General features: G+C 46.6%; 1 protein-coding gene across 2 annotated transcripts in view; it reads right to left on the minus strand.

The window, feature by feature from the left end:
* Window positions 1–14,082, minus strand: part of ARHGAP40 (Rho GTPase activating protein 40) — a 38,007-nt gene that overhangs the window by 20,251 nt on the left and 3,674 nt on the right. Inside the window, exon 1 of one of the 2 annotated variants that reach the window (XM_048321996.1) lies at window positions 4,368–4,752. The exons of the other annotated variant lie outside the window; for it this stretch is intronic. Within the exon in view, the coding sequence (XP_048177953.1) occupies window positions 4,368–4,483 (116 nt within the window). The 5' untranslated portion in view covers window positions 4,484–4,752. Of the gene's footprint in view, window positions 1–4,367; window positions 4,753–14,082 lie in introns of those variants that run through there. 2 annotated transcript variants of the gene reach the window in all.

The raw sequence follows: 14,082 nt of genomic DNA on the forward strand, positions 1-14,082 counted from the left end.
CACAAAATTCTATTCCCACCACAGAGAGAAAAGTTATGCAGGAGATGCCTCATGAACAAGAATTCCACAACTTCTCTACCAAAGGTCTAAACCAGAAGAAAGCTCTGCTGCAAATCTTTAATGCCTGGATTGGATTAGTTACACTTAAAATCCCCCAAATGTTGTACACAAGTACCACTACCAATTCCTCCTTTCTCCACACACCAATATGCAGGAAAGAACTACCAAAGCTTGCTCTTAGGAGAAAATGGAAAGCACGTGGCTGGTTCAGATTCCTCAGACCAGACCATAAAAGCAAAGAGAGATTAATTATCAAATTACTGTGGTGGCAATGAACAGTAACTTACCCAACAGACTCTTACCACACTTTCCTTTCCCTGGTTTAACTCAACCAAAGCAGCTAAAGAGCCAGAATTAAAGCAATTTTAGCAGCAGTCTGCCACTGCTGACGTACATCTGCATATCTCTGACCAGAGATTTGCTCACATACTCAATAGTTTCACTGAGAGCATCGCCTGTGAGAAGTCACAATGCCTTTAGCCCAGGCTATTTTATCCAGCACTGCTGCCAACCACCACTTGTGTTCCTATTAAGGCATTTTATCAAGGACTTTGCACATGGGGGATGGCACAGTTGAAGGTCTGTCTCTACAGCACCAGCGAGAATAGCTAAGATGTCACTGCCACAATTCGCTAATAAGATTACAGCTTGTTTTCAGTAACACAGCAATCAGCTCATCAAGAACTTCCATTAAGCAAGCAGCTCGGGGAGCAGCGTCATTTCAGGTTGTTTTGAAGAAGCCTGTTCTGCAAGTGATAAAGAGGACGTGCCAGATCGTGCTCTGTGTGTGGAGTAATTCCTGCCAGCTCCAGCTTTCCCCCCTTCCAACAGCAAGAAGGCACAACCTCACCTCCTGCCTGGCATCCTCTGTGGCACCAGAAAAGGCAAACAGCAATCCTTTGCCCAGGACTGTGTGGAGAGAAAGATGTGACTCCTAAGATGTGTGTGTATCATAGGACTTCAGCTTAGCACCTCCAGTAATTTCTGGGCCAGACAAAAAGTCCAGAGGGTGGTGAGGCCCTGGCACAGGGTTCCCAGAGGGTGCTGAGGCCCTGGCACAGGATGCCCAGAGAAGCTGTGGCTGCCCCTGGATCCCTGGAAGTGTCCAGGGCCAGATTGGACAGGGCTTGGAGCAACCTGATCTGATCATGGGCATCCCTTCCCATGGACCAGTTTGGAACTTTATGATCTTTAAGGTCCCTTCCAACCCAAACCATTCCATTATTCTGGAACTATGTTACCTCCACCACAGCATCAGATCTCAACTAAAGCACAGGCTGTAACTTCCCTGACAATAAGTGTCTCTATCAAAGTATTTAAGGGCAAAGAAACTCCATCTCATCTTCTTTGTCTCAGACCTTCATCTGGAATAGATTTGTCCTCACTCAGTGTAGTAAGGGGCTAAATAAGCAAGCCAAGGAATAGAGAAAGTTGCCTTTAATGACAGATCTGCCTGGAGGCATCTCAGCCAGAAACTCAGCAGAACAAACACATGACTGATAACCCCATGCAGATACAGCCAAATTAAAAATATTCAAAGCCATGTTTAGCTCAGACTATTAGCTGGGTGTCTGTCCATCACACTAGGATTTGTTTTGGCCTCACAAGACACCCCCTCTGTGCATGGTTTTGTGTTTGACTGTAAGGTCACTGCAGACGAGCCTGTTGTTCACTTTCCCTGCATTAGCAGGGTAAGCCGAACAGGAAAGGGCTTTTATCCAAAGGGAAATCCTGCTGGGAGAAAGGGGTACCTGGCAAAACAAATCTTTAGTAGTACTGGGATCTTTAATGTGATTGTGAATTGATAAAGCTGATCTACAGGATGATTAGATGACCGTCATTAATTAAAAGGTGGCATTCCTAACCCTACTTCCATCTCCACTGAATCCACATCCATTTAAATACATCAGCAGCTTTGTCCATCCAGTTCCCACAAGGACCTGGTCTGCCATTCCAATTCCACCCATCAGTATGGCACCAGAATCCCAAACCCGTCAGCCCAGCTGGCGTGGGGCTACAAACCCCACAGCCCAGTAGCTCCCACATCTTGTCCTCACCCACTCCCCTCTCTGCCACACAGAAGCTGCCTCGGGCTGAGCCCGTGCACAGGAGCCCATGAGGAAAGCAGCAGGCCAGGAATCACTGCCCTTTGGTGACCTTGCTGTCACAGTCCCGAGCACACACTGCCAGGGATTTTGCTGAGGCCAGAATGAGTCAATACCTCCCAGTCACTAAACACAGCCTCAAAACACGCTACCGTTACCTCAGCTGAGGCACCTTCACTTCATTGCCATCACTGCTGGGACTTCAGGTGAGATGCTCAGCCTGTGCACACCTCAGGCACTCAGCTGAGGGACAAAAGGCTGAGGAACCACTTGGCTTCCAGAGGAAAGGCTGCCAGCGTGTTTGAATCCACTATAAAAAGGCTGTGAATTTATTTCTTTTTGATTATTCATTAACCCAAAGGCTTTTTACTAGAGCAGGTTCACACATACTAAACACTTGTCCTGCAGCTTCTTAAATGTTGAACTTGGAGTAAATCAGGATGGTAGAACTTGTCCTTATTTCTTCTTGTAGCCCAATCTACCAGCTGTACCTCCATTAGAGGACAGAATGAGTAACTGCAAGTTGTTGCTCAGCTGCATGAGAACAGCCCAGAGGTGCTGGAGAAGTCACAAGAGTGATTTGCTGACCAGCACAAGGGAAGCAGGAGTGGAGAGGTGTGCTGGAATCCAGCTATGCTTCACTCATGAGAGCTTTAGGGATGCAGGAAGACAGGGAGGAGTCACAGGCTCCTCACGTGGATTTCTCAGGGCAGAGTTATTACACATAACATGAGGTGCTTGGCTGTTACCCTGCCATGGAAACCCTGGGCTGGGATTTATAACCAATTCTGTAACAGGAGTGTCACCAGCCAGCCCAAGGCCACCAGCCCTGTCTGTGAGCCACCTCAGGTACCACGAGCTTCGCAACACCGAGAGGAGGAGTGGGAGGGAGGCACAGCTGGCTCAATGCTTTTGCTCAGTGCTGTTTTGGAGCCATGACAGCACCACCAGCCCCTTTCAAGCCAGTAGGAGTCTTACTGGGAACTCAATGAGCATGGCAGAGTTGCTGATCAAAAATAAACAATTAATTAGGTCAATTAATTAGAAGACCAGGGTGGCATACCCTTGCCCTATAGTACAGGTGGGTTTTAGGGCAATCCTAGGAAAGAGGCTTAGTTCCACATATACACACAGACACCTCTCGCCTGTGGTGAGTCCTGAGCGAGCAGGTGGGAAGTGTCACTTGGCTGGAGTTCAATGTTTCGGGCAAAGTTGGTGAGCAAGTTTGAGGTTCCTGCTGTAGCACCTCTTCAGAGCTGGCCACAGAGGTGTTCTGGCACCAGCACAGACACTGGAACTCAATGGACTCGTTTGGCAAAAGCCTTAAGTTGTTAACAAATATTTCAATTTTTATCAAAGAAACCCTGCAATGCTCCAGGTTTTAATCTCTTTCTCTCACACGTGGCTAATTTTAAAGTAATTTACCATATTACTCCTGTCTCAGTCCCCCTACGATTATTTTTTTTTTCACGGCTCAAATTTTGCCTAGGGTCTTCTAAAGATTTCCTGTCTGCTTTGAACACACAATCTAGTCAAATCAGTCGAGAAAAAATGAGAGCTCTGACACATGAAAATGTGAGCTGTGACTAGAAGTAAAATCACTGTCAGTACATTCACACAAAACCAAGAGATTTTGATCACTACAGCAAGTCAACAGTCTAAAACTCTATGCAAACTCCTAAGCTGATGCAAATACACACTAGATGAATTCTTAACTCGTATAATATCCAGTAAACACACAAGCAGAATGGTGTTTGCCAAGCAGAGCAGTTCAAATTTCAGTTCTATCCTCTACTACTTGCATGATAAATCAGCAGTTCTTACCTTCATGTAGATCCACAAACCCCTGAACAGCCCTCAAACCCCAAGACAGGTTATCACTGTATCACAAGGAAGCATTTCAGCCCCCCAGGTCCCACTTCCCCAGCTTGCTGCACTCAGCCCAATTATAGAGTGAGTACGAGAAAAAAGAGCAGGGATTTTCGTAGGCTTAGGATAAGCAAAAGAAAGGGAATTTCCACAGCTTTCCGTTCAGGATCAATGCACTCAAAGCGCTATTTTAAGAGCATACAACAGCCTGCTCACCTCTAGAAATTCACCTTGCTTCCACCTACCCCGCCCCAGGGGCTGCCTTGCCCCGTGTCCCGCTTTAGGGAGCGGAGCAGCCGGGACCAGCCCGGATCCCACGGGAACGCTCCGTACCTGCTGAGGAGCTGGGCACAGCTGGCTGCCCGGGCAGGTGCCAGCACCACCCGGGGCCTGGCCATCCCACTTCTGGCCATCCTGGAGCCACACGTGCCGCGCTTGTCCATGTCCATCCGTGCCTGTCCACCCGCTGCGGAGTGCCCGGCTGGGAACCGAGAGCTGCTCCTTGTCACCCACGAGGTGCCCACTGGAGGAGCATCCTCTCCTCCCTCCCTGTGTCCCCCTGCCCCGGCAGGAGTGACCGCAAATCCGGCTGAGCCCTCCGGGCAGCGGTGCCCGAGGCTGAGCCGCCCACGCCGGGGACACAGCCCCCAGCCAGCACCCAGAGAGAGCAGAAAACAGCACGGAGCTCTTTCCAAGGCTGGGCTGCAGCTCGGGCTTGCTAAACATTAACGTAAGGCTCAGCCCACGTGGAAGAGTAACTCCCGAGGAAGGAGGAGTCAAGCAGCCTATTCGCTCCTTAAAGTTGTACTTGAGAGAACGTCGAGAAAAGCGCAAAATATCTGCCCAGGGACGTGGGGAGGGCAGAAACCCCCCCCTCCCCGCGAGTGCCTATTAAAAAAGCGATTCAGCATTTCTTGCCATAGCTGAGCAGTGAGTAAACCCCAGCTGGATGTAAGGCACTGGCGTGGAAAGAGCAGTGTAAACTCGTAACACCCACAGAGAATATTTTGCAAGATCCAGATTATTCTTTAAAAATCTCATCAACAATCAATGCACAAGTGAGCAAAGGGTTAAAGCAATCGGATTCCTTGCAGCCATTCCTGACAGGTTTTGTTCTTTCCTTGTTATTGTCTCCACAGTGTTCCAGTAACTCTCCTTTCTTCTAACATTTATTATTCATAATCCCGAAGTTAAAGGGATGAGTAACTTAGTTTTTTAGTTTTTTAGTGAGGGCACGCAAAGGTCATCCAGCACAAGTACTAATTCCACTCTGTGTTTCCCATATTCCCAGTAAGGCAGGATCTACAGCTCAGCCTGCTTTGCCTCCAACAGTTTAAAGGGCAGCAGCAGCTATTTTAGAGACATCCCTCAGCATAAAAGAGCTCATCTTGGTTTTGTTCCTACTCACACAGCTATTTTTCCAGCCACTGCTGAGCCCAGCTGCTTTCACCCCGCCCTGCTGCTGAAGGAACACTGCCCCACTCCCCAGCTTCAGACCCAGGGCTCGCACTGGGAAGGTGTTTGGTCTGGGACATTTGCAACTCCCCACACTCCCTATGCAAAAGTATTAATGGGAATTTCCTCTCTTTCCCCCCTTACCCACAATTCCTGTAAAACTTATTCCTCCACCCATAATTCAAAACTCAGCTTTATCCACCTAGCTCCTCCTACATCAGCCCCAAACCAAGATCAACCACAGAAAGTCCCAGCTTGTGAAGTTCACAGTTAATAACCAAAACACACAGACCACAGGTTTTATAGCACCACAGAACAATTCACTGGCAGCACATCACAGAATGGGTTGGAAGGGACCTTAAGGACCACCCAGTTCCAACCCCCTGCCACAGGCAGGGACACCTTCCACTAGCCCAGGCTGCTCCAAGCCTTGTCCAAACTGGCCTTGGACACTCCCAGGGATGGGGCAGCTTCTCCGGGGAACCTGTGCCAGGGCCTCCCCACCCTCACAGGGACCAATTTCTTTGTAGCAGCCAATCATAAAATTCATCCACTAATGAAGACTGTAGGAGCACACAGAAAGCAAATTAAAGATTTCTCATGCTTTTATGCAGACACGCAGACAACAGCTGCTGCAGAAGCGTCACCATCATGTGTGACCACACACACTGCTCAGGATGTGAGACATGGGAGGGGAGAGCAAGGAGGGATGACAACACAAACCTCTGTGAGAGAAGAGGTGGCTGCTCTTCACTTGCTGTTTTTACAGACTTTGAAAAGCATTTTTTTCCTCCCCAGGGAGCACCCAGCCTTTCCAAACCACTCCCCACTGAGTACACCTCGACCCGAAACAAGGGGTTAGGTTTTAGGCCATTCCTTCTCCTGGACATAAAATCACCTCTAACCTGCCAGCACTGGAAGCAGATGGGCTCCACAGCCCATAACTATATTTCTTTTGTCCCTCAGTGGTGTTCCTTGTCATTAAGTTTCTTTTAATAACTTCAGCAGCTAGCTGATCATCCTTTTTAATGGGTCAATTTAGAGACAGAAGCTCCCAGACACTCGTACCAGGCAGTTTCATCCTCACAGGTTTCTCATGCAGTGGTAATAACTCATCCAGGCTTGTTGCACAACTGAGGCAAATTTAAAACATCCAGATGAAGACAGAATTCTTTAAGAGAACATTCAGCTTTGATTACTCACACAAAGAGTACACAAGCACTGCTGAAAGTTTCTGATCTCTGTGGATAATAACAGCTGCACTACAGCCTTTCACGTCTTCACTCCTGTCTGCCCTTCAGTTATTCATGGTATTTGAGAGGAGTAATCAGTAAGTTTTTCTCCTAGATTGTGCTTGTGAGGAAAAAAAGGTGGAGGAATAAAGGCCAGCTGAGTCTGCTTTTTCAGACAGAGTGAATCAGGGTAAATATTCCAACTCTGGTTTTGAGCTCTCCAGCATGTTTCACGCTCCAGGACAGTCTTCCTGGCATCATTAGAGATGAGATAAGCTCACTAGGATGAGATTATCCGGATCACAGGAGCTGAATCTTACTCAAATACAGAGACAAAGAGCCGTATGATGCTCTCAGCAGCCAATTAGTTCAAATGAATCATGGGAACAGACCCAGCGCTGTTACCGTCACCACTTTAGTGCACAAGTTATTTCTGAAGGTATCCACACATCCTGCCAAACTGACATGACTTGGCCTGACTTTTTCAGGATCAAAAGGAGGTGGAAAAACATCCAAAGTGCTTTTGTATAGTCAGGAATTTCAGCAGGCTAGACCTAAAGACTGCAGGAACTCTCTGTAGCCTGGGAGAGCTGACTCTGCATGGTGCCCAACAGAGCTGGGCATCAGAGCCTTCAGATCAGCTGGAATAGAACATCCACAGGCTGCATTGTGAGATCTTATGACAGCATCACATTTTTCAAGCACCTGCAAATTAATTTGTTACCCTGAAAAATGAATGCAAGTGATACACTGCAATGTGGGGTGGAAAAACCTGGATGTACCGTGACATGAGATTCTTTTTCTCCAGCAGGTTCATTTTTAGGGTACATAGCATTAGGGAAGCCTGAAAATCATTTATCCCCCCTCAATCCCACCACACAAGAAAATCCTCAAGTGGTCTTACCTACCCATCACACTGACCCATTGAGATTAAGAGATTAATACAGTTTCTGAAGTCACTAAACTGGTGAGATTATCCAAGCCCCAGCTTGTTCCCAGTCTGGCAGGGAGCAGCAGCCAGGCTGTGGCCTGGGGCACAGCATGAGCTGCAATCTAGTCTAGGTCTAGGTAAAGCAGCAGCTCCCAGCAGCTGGGCCTGCAACACATCTGGTTCTGCTCTGCCCTGAGCTGGGAGAGAAAACCAGCAGCTCTCAGGAAAAGAGCTGCCAAGAAACAGCCCCAGCAACACTCAGACCCTACCAAGGGCTTCCACTCATAACTTTACTGAATGAGACAAGAGCTAACTTGTCACTCTACTGGGAGAGATACAGGCATGCCCACGAGAGTCAGAGTATCAATATATCAATATCAATAAATGTCAGTATCTCCAGTTGCCCACCCTGTTTGATAATGTCACGGCTTGGGAGAATGAAGAAGAAAGCGGAGGGGGAAAAAAAGTCCTACTCTCTTTAGACACAGATGTGTGTTCAGATAAGTCAACTGCAAAGTTGCTTAAACCTAATTACTACTGTAAATGTAATTTAAATCACCCAAAACATTTCCACTGCTCAAGGAAGAGCTGTAACAATAGGAGGAAGCACTAAGATAGTAGCTATTCTTAACACTCAAAAACACTTATTCTGATGAATAACCAAGACTTACTTATTAATGTAAATTGAATATGCCTCTGCCTCCTGGGCATTTAAGACTGTGTAAAATTAGAAGTCTTAGTGGGTTTCAAAGGATGACCTCGTTTACCTTCCCACTCAAACACATGCCTGACATCTACAGGGGGCTGTGCGTTGCAAAAAATCGCTCTCCTTCTGGACACTGAAGGCAGAAAGAAGTGACAGGCACCAGAGTAATGACCAGCAAGCTGCTTGCTCACTTCCTCCAAGCACAGGGACCTATCATCCCTGCAGCCAGGTGACAGAGAGCCACACATCACTCTGGAGGAGAGGCCAGTGGGACCAGGGACCAGTGGTCAGTCCCCTCTCCAGCTGCACTGAGTGACCAGCACTTTGTGCCAGCCCAGCTGTGCCAGCTGAGCACACACAGGAATTCTCCAGGCTCCACACTGCGCAGCTCATCCCCAGCACCACCTCCACGGAGCACTTTGCACCTCCTTAATTTTCACAGAAGAAGAATATGCAAAAGCTGCAGTTCCCAAACTCACACCCCAGCAGATTTCACAAACCTCATTTTGAGTTTTGCACGTTTCTGTTCCCTTCTGGGAAAGGGATGGGGCAACAGAGCTACAAAGAGAGAGAGAGTGCCAGAAATGGACTTTCTTACTCTGGTGCCCCAGTTCTCAGCCCAAAGATGTGATAGATTAGGTTGTCATCTTGTTTATTTCCTGCAGCATAATCACAGCAGCGGGATGGGCTCGCTGGGCTGAACTCACCATGAGTCAGTCTGTTTTCGGGCATCCCACAAGAGCTGCTGCCCGAAGAATGCCAAACATCCACTCCTGGGAGAAGTCATGCCCATGGCACGGCCCCACAATCAGTGCAGCTACCAAGGTTATGAGACAGCTCAACAACATCTACTGATAGCTGCTGATAAGTTGGAGTTTTAGCAAGGATGGTAAGACAAGGGGAGGAGAAAAGTAGGAGTGACCTGCTCATAGCTACACAGCTAAGCTATTTGTTAAGATTAAAAGTGTAACACCTGAAGACCAGAGCATGGACTAAGCACAAATAGAGTTTTCAAAGCAATGTCTCATTTAGGAGGGTTTGTTTGTTTAACAGATTTTAGTTTATTATGGTTTTAAAAATCTCCTCCTAAGTTTTTATACTGGGTCAGACTAGCTGAAACTACTTCAGAAATTAGGCTGGATCCACCCCCGCCCCCCCTTATTGAAGTTTGTCATGTTGAATGATTACATTAAAACCTAAATCCACTCACCTAAATACTCCAAGATTCAGAGAAAAATAATTACCAGGCAGGTCCCCACACATTGTCTCTACACACATGGGAATGGGGAGTTTACTTGGGAATGAAATGCCACCGTGCCCATCTGTGGGTAGGAGATCCACTAGACTCCGAGCAGGGGAAAAGAAAGACACTCCCGTCTCCAAAGGAGTTGCATTTTCACAGATCCCAATTGCTCAATCAGTTATTTCCAAAATAAAAAGAAGATTTGATACAGTCAGGCAGCAGAAGCTCTTATTTAGCAGCCAGGCAGTTGTAAGTGCCAATTATCCCACTCATAAGCAACAGCTCTGTTGTACTCCAAAGCACCATCACTTATCCTAACAGGCTTCTGTTCCACTTTGTCATCTCTCCAGCTGTAACAAGTCCATCAGGAAGAATCCAAACTTCTCTGTGTGGGGAGAGATCACAAGTGGCCTGTAATTTATATTTATGGGCATTCTCCTCATTTGTCCTTGAGAAGAGAGCTGTTTAAAGGCTCAGAAGTGAAGGAAAAAAAAAAAAAAAAAAAAGTCAGCATCCACTATTTTTGCTCTGCTGGTGCCTGGCTCTGAAGTCACCACACAGAGCTTGTCTGTACTGGTTTCATCTATAAACGATGCAACAGCTGGAACAAAACTGGTTGAGATGCTGAACCTGATTGCACAATACAGCTCACAGCTCTTACAGAGCCATTAGTAGTCAAGAGCCTGTTAACTCATTAGAAGAGGGCTTGTTTTTCCAAAATTTTAATGACAAATTACAGGAGTCTTCATGAAAACCAGGACTGGAAGATGTCAGACATGATCTAGCTTGGGGGCCAAAGAGGGGATGGAGGAGCTTGCTACAGACATTCCCAAACAGCTTTGTAGTGCAGAATTTACAGGAAGAACTCAGGGAAGGGGAGGTTGGTGTAAGATCATCTCAAAGGTCAGTCAGGGATTAGAGCAGTGTCTATAAATCCCCACGTGCTGTTTACTGGGTAAAATCCACTGCTCTAACTGGAGGGCCAGAGAGGAGATGGGACACAGAGTCTCGGGTATCAGTGTCAAGTGGTGCAAGACTGATTTTTATTGTTCAGTTTGCACCTGCTGTGCAAGGTCAGAGTGATGCAGTGCTGGGTGCCAAGGCCAAAGCAGACATCAGATAGATCAGCCACTGAAAAACCACAGTCAAAACAAACAAGTGAAAGAAGCAGAAATTCAACTTGGACTCACAGGTGAGTTGAAAAGTACAAAGACTTCAGAAAATAAACCTAAAAACACACAAGCAGGAGAACTAAAGCAACTCTGTTTTACCTCACAGTGCTAATAAGTCGGATGAATAAAACTCTTTAACCCAACCAACTTCAGAAACACATTTTAACCCTGCTGTAAGCAACCAAACTTCTGTACAGTGGCCATTTTCTGACACAGGCATCACCTGGCTGTGGTTGCTGACCTAACTCCTACTCAGGTTTTGGCCCAAAAAGTGGTGATACAGCTCAGCCTGATCTATGCTGGGAGCAGCCACTGGGCTGAAGCAAGAGCTACACATATGGCAGAGACAAAGCAGAGGAGGAGATGAGAGCTGCTGGTCTTGCAGCTCTGCAAAAGCAACTCTCGGGCAGCTTCTGATAAGAAAAACTCTTCAGAAATAACTGGAACAACCCACAGGAGTGGAAGAAATCAAGCTTCCATGATGGAAGTTGTAAATACATCACCTTTCCCAAAAAGCTTTCAAGCTGACCCAACACTATCTGCAGTGCTGAGGCTCCCAGGCTGCCCACTGTGATACTTGCACCATGCTAGAGGGGGAGGGATGAGCATTCTCACCATCAGCTGGGAATCTGGCTTCCTCATAAGCATGGGAATTAGGGAATTTGTCAATTAACCAATTAATTAGAGAATTAGCAAGCTACACTATCCCACTGAGAGGGGACAGAGCCTTTGTTGGAATTTTTTCTGATGAGCTCACATAATGAAGTTGGTTTCACAGTGCACATCCTTCTGGAACTCTAAGAGCTCCAAATGAACTGTGATGCCTGACTCAGTACCAGTGTCAGAAAAAGAACTTTTATGGGGTTAAATGATATTCATTGACCCCCAGCTAGCAGCTTCATTACCTTTACAGAGACTGTTTTTCCTTTGCCATCTGCTTAGTGAGCAATGAGGTGATGCTAATCCTTTACAAAACTGCACAGACCACGCGAGCAGAACTGACAGGAATGCCTTCAAGCAGCAATTCCTTGATCTTTTTTATCAGCTGCACCCCCCAGTTACGTTTCCTTCCATCTAAGACGTTGTTGCAGCTAGAATAAGCCTTGCAAAAAGCCATTCTCCAAAAAAGCTTGTTCCTCAGTGAGTGCTGGTATTTCATCAAGCCTTGGATTCTCCTAAGGGACCTGGCAGCTCTGAGCTTGCTCCAAACCCTTCCTGGCCTGCAAACATCCGGCAGCCTCGCGCCTGCTCTGCGCTGGCCAAGGCAGCGGAGGAAGCGCGGAGTGAATGAACTCTGAAACTCTTGGATGAGGGATATCGTCCGCAGGGCTGCTCCCAGGAGGGATCCTTCCTCTCCCCTTAGGCAAAGGAAACACTGCAGCTAAATACAGCTGTTACCTTTATCTAGTTTTACCCTGCTTGTGCACAAGCTGGAGGGAGGCCAGGATTGTGGAATGTTTGCCCCAAATGAGGGGCTGGGAGATCAGCTGCAGGGATGTATATACTGCCCTGCATGCCTCAGCTTCCGCTGGGAGACACGCAGGGATTTCCTTCCACTGTGTCAGCCCCGCTGTTTTCAAACAGGAACATTGTCCCAGCTTTACCTTGACTGAGAAAAACAACTTTCATCAGCAAGGCTGTATTTATTTGCTGCCTAAAGAGGATATCCTTCCAGTTCCATTATATATTGGCCACCTGCTATGGACTTCACAAGAGTTCCAGGCTCCCCTTTGCTCAAGGGCTTACACACAAGGAATTCCACCTTTATTTCTAGTGTTCATCTCTTGAAATCTAACTCAGAAATGAGACCCTTCAGAGAGAAAAGTGCAGAGGCAAGGGAGTGAAGAGTACTCCAGATTTGTGCCTTTCCAATGTTTCTTAGTTACAATGGTACATCTTCCACACTTCCCTAGGTGCCCCAGACAGAGGTAACTGAGAAGTATAAAATAACTCTTGGCCAGCAGCCTCCTCTCAGTGCTTCATCCATGCCCAGGCTGCCCAGTCTGCTACTGCTGAACCACCAGTGCGTACTGGCCAAGCAGGCTCGTGTCACTTCCTGTGCTCAGGCTCCACCATATGATGGGAGTGTGTATGTTCACGAGGACACTGCACAGACCAGAAGCCGCAACCTTCAATTCAAGTAGCCAGAGACCCTGCAAGATATCCAGATGGCCAAAATTCCATATTATAGAACAACAAGGCAGCCCTCAGAGAACTAGTGAATTAATAATGGGCTTGCCAGAAGATTGCAAGCAGGAAGATTCGAGGGTCCTGAAATTTCTCCCGCTAAAAATTTTAAGAAATACCAGAACATTGTTTATTTTAAAAGGTCCCCAGTGGGGGTTGCCTTATTATTTTTCTGCATGACCAGAGCAAAGTTCCCTTTGCACACAGCTGGCACAGAGGATTTAGTGAGAAAGATCCTCATTTTTACAAGACACATGGATTTTAATAGCTCAGCAGTCCAGGCACTGGCAGCCCTGGGGGCTGATGGAATAAGCCATGCAGATGGAAACAATTTTTTAGGAAGGGAAGGACTCCTGCATGCATGGAGCAACATCTCACTCAAACTGAAGCCTCCCACCAACACATTCCAGACTCTTGGAGTAATCTACTTCGGGGAGTATGCTTTAAGCTACATCAGCTTTTGTATTTCTTTCTCCAATCTTAATTGCAATCACAAAACATATTCCCCTGCAAACTGACCCAACGGTCTGACCAAACAGCAACAAATACCAGGAAATATTATAAACATCTGAATCTCAAACCAATTTAGAGACCCAACTCTTCAAGCAACAAGTTCTGATTTCAGACAAGGTTTTCACTACACAACACACCTGGAAGGACTTACCCACACAATCGACAACGCTGTGGTGGATGACTTACACCTAAAGTCTGTGGAATAAAATAATGAATAAATCACACAGGCTGTAATTGATAGGTAGTTCATCAAATTGAAGGACTTTGCATAAAACAAAATCATGAGTCTTGGAAAGGAGCAGAATTTCCAAAAGCACTAATTGATTAGAGATATCTAATTAAGGGTAGCCCTTTCAGGCCAGCTGCATAAAGAATATTTCATATAATATGTTGCAGGAGAGAAGTAACTCCAGCAGGTTTCAATTAAGCCTCATTGCCATATGGATTTTGCATCCGCAGCAGGAAGGCTCAAGCATCATGTCACAACTAAGATATTTTTATGTCTCCAACTGAAAGCATTTAAACTGCTTGGAATAGAAGCATATGGGCCGTAACATCCCCAATTAAGAAAATACTTTGCTGAACTAGGAGCCTAAAAGCTATATGAAG

The sequence above is a fragment of the Corvus hawaiiensis genome, chromosome 17 (assembly GCF_020740725.1).
Source record: "Corvus hawaiiensis isolate bCorHaw1 chromosome 17, bCorHaw1.pri.cur, whole genome shotgun sequence".
Taxonomy (NCBI): Eukaryota; Metazoa; Chordata; class Aves; order Passeriformes; family Corvidae; genus Corvus; species Corvus hawaiiensis.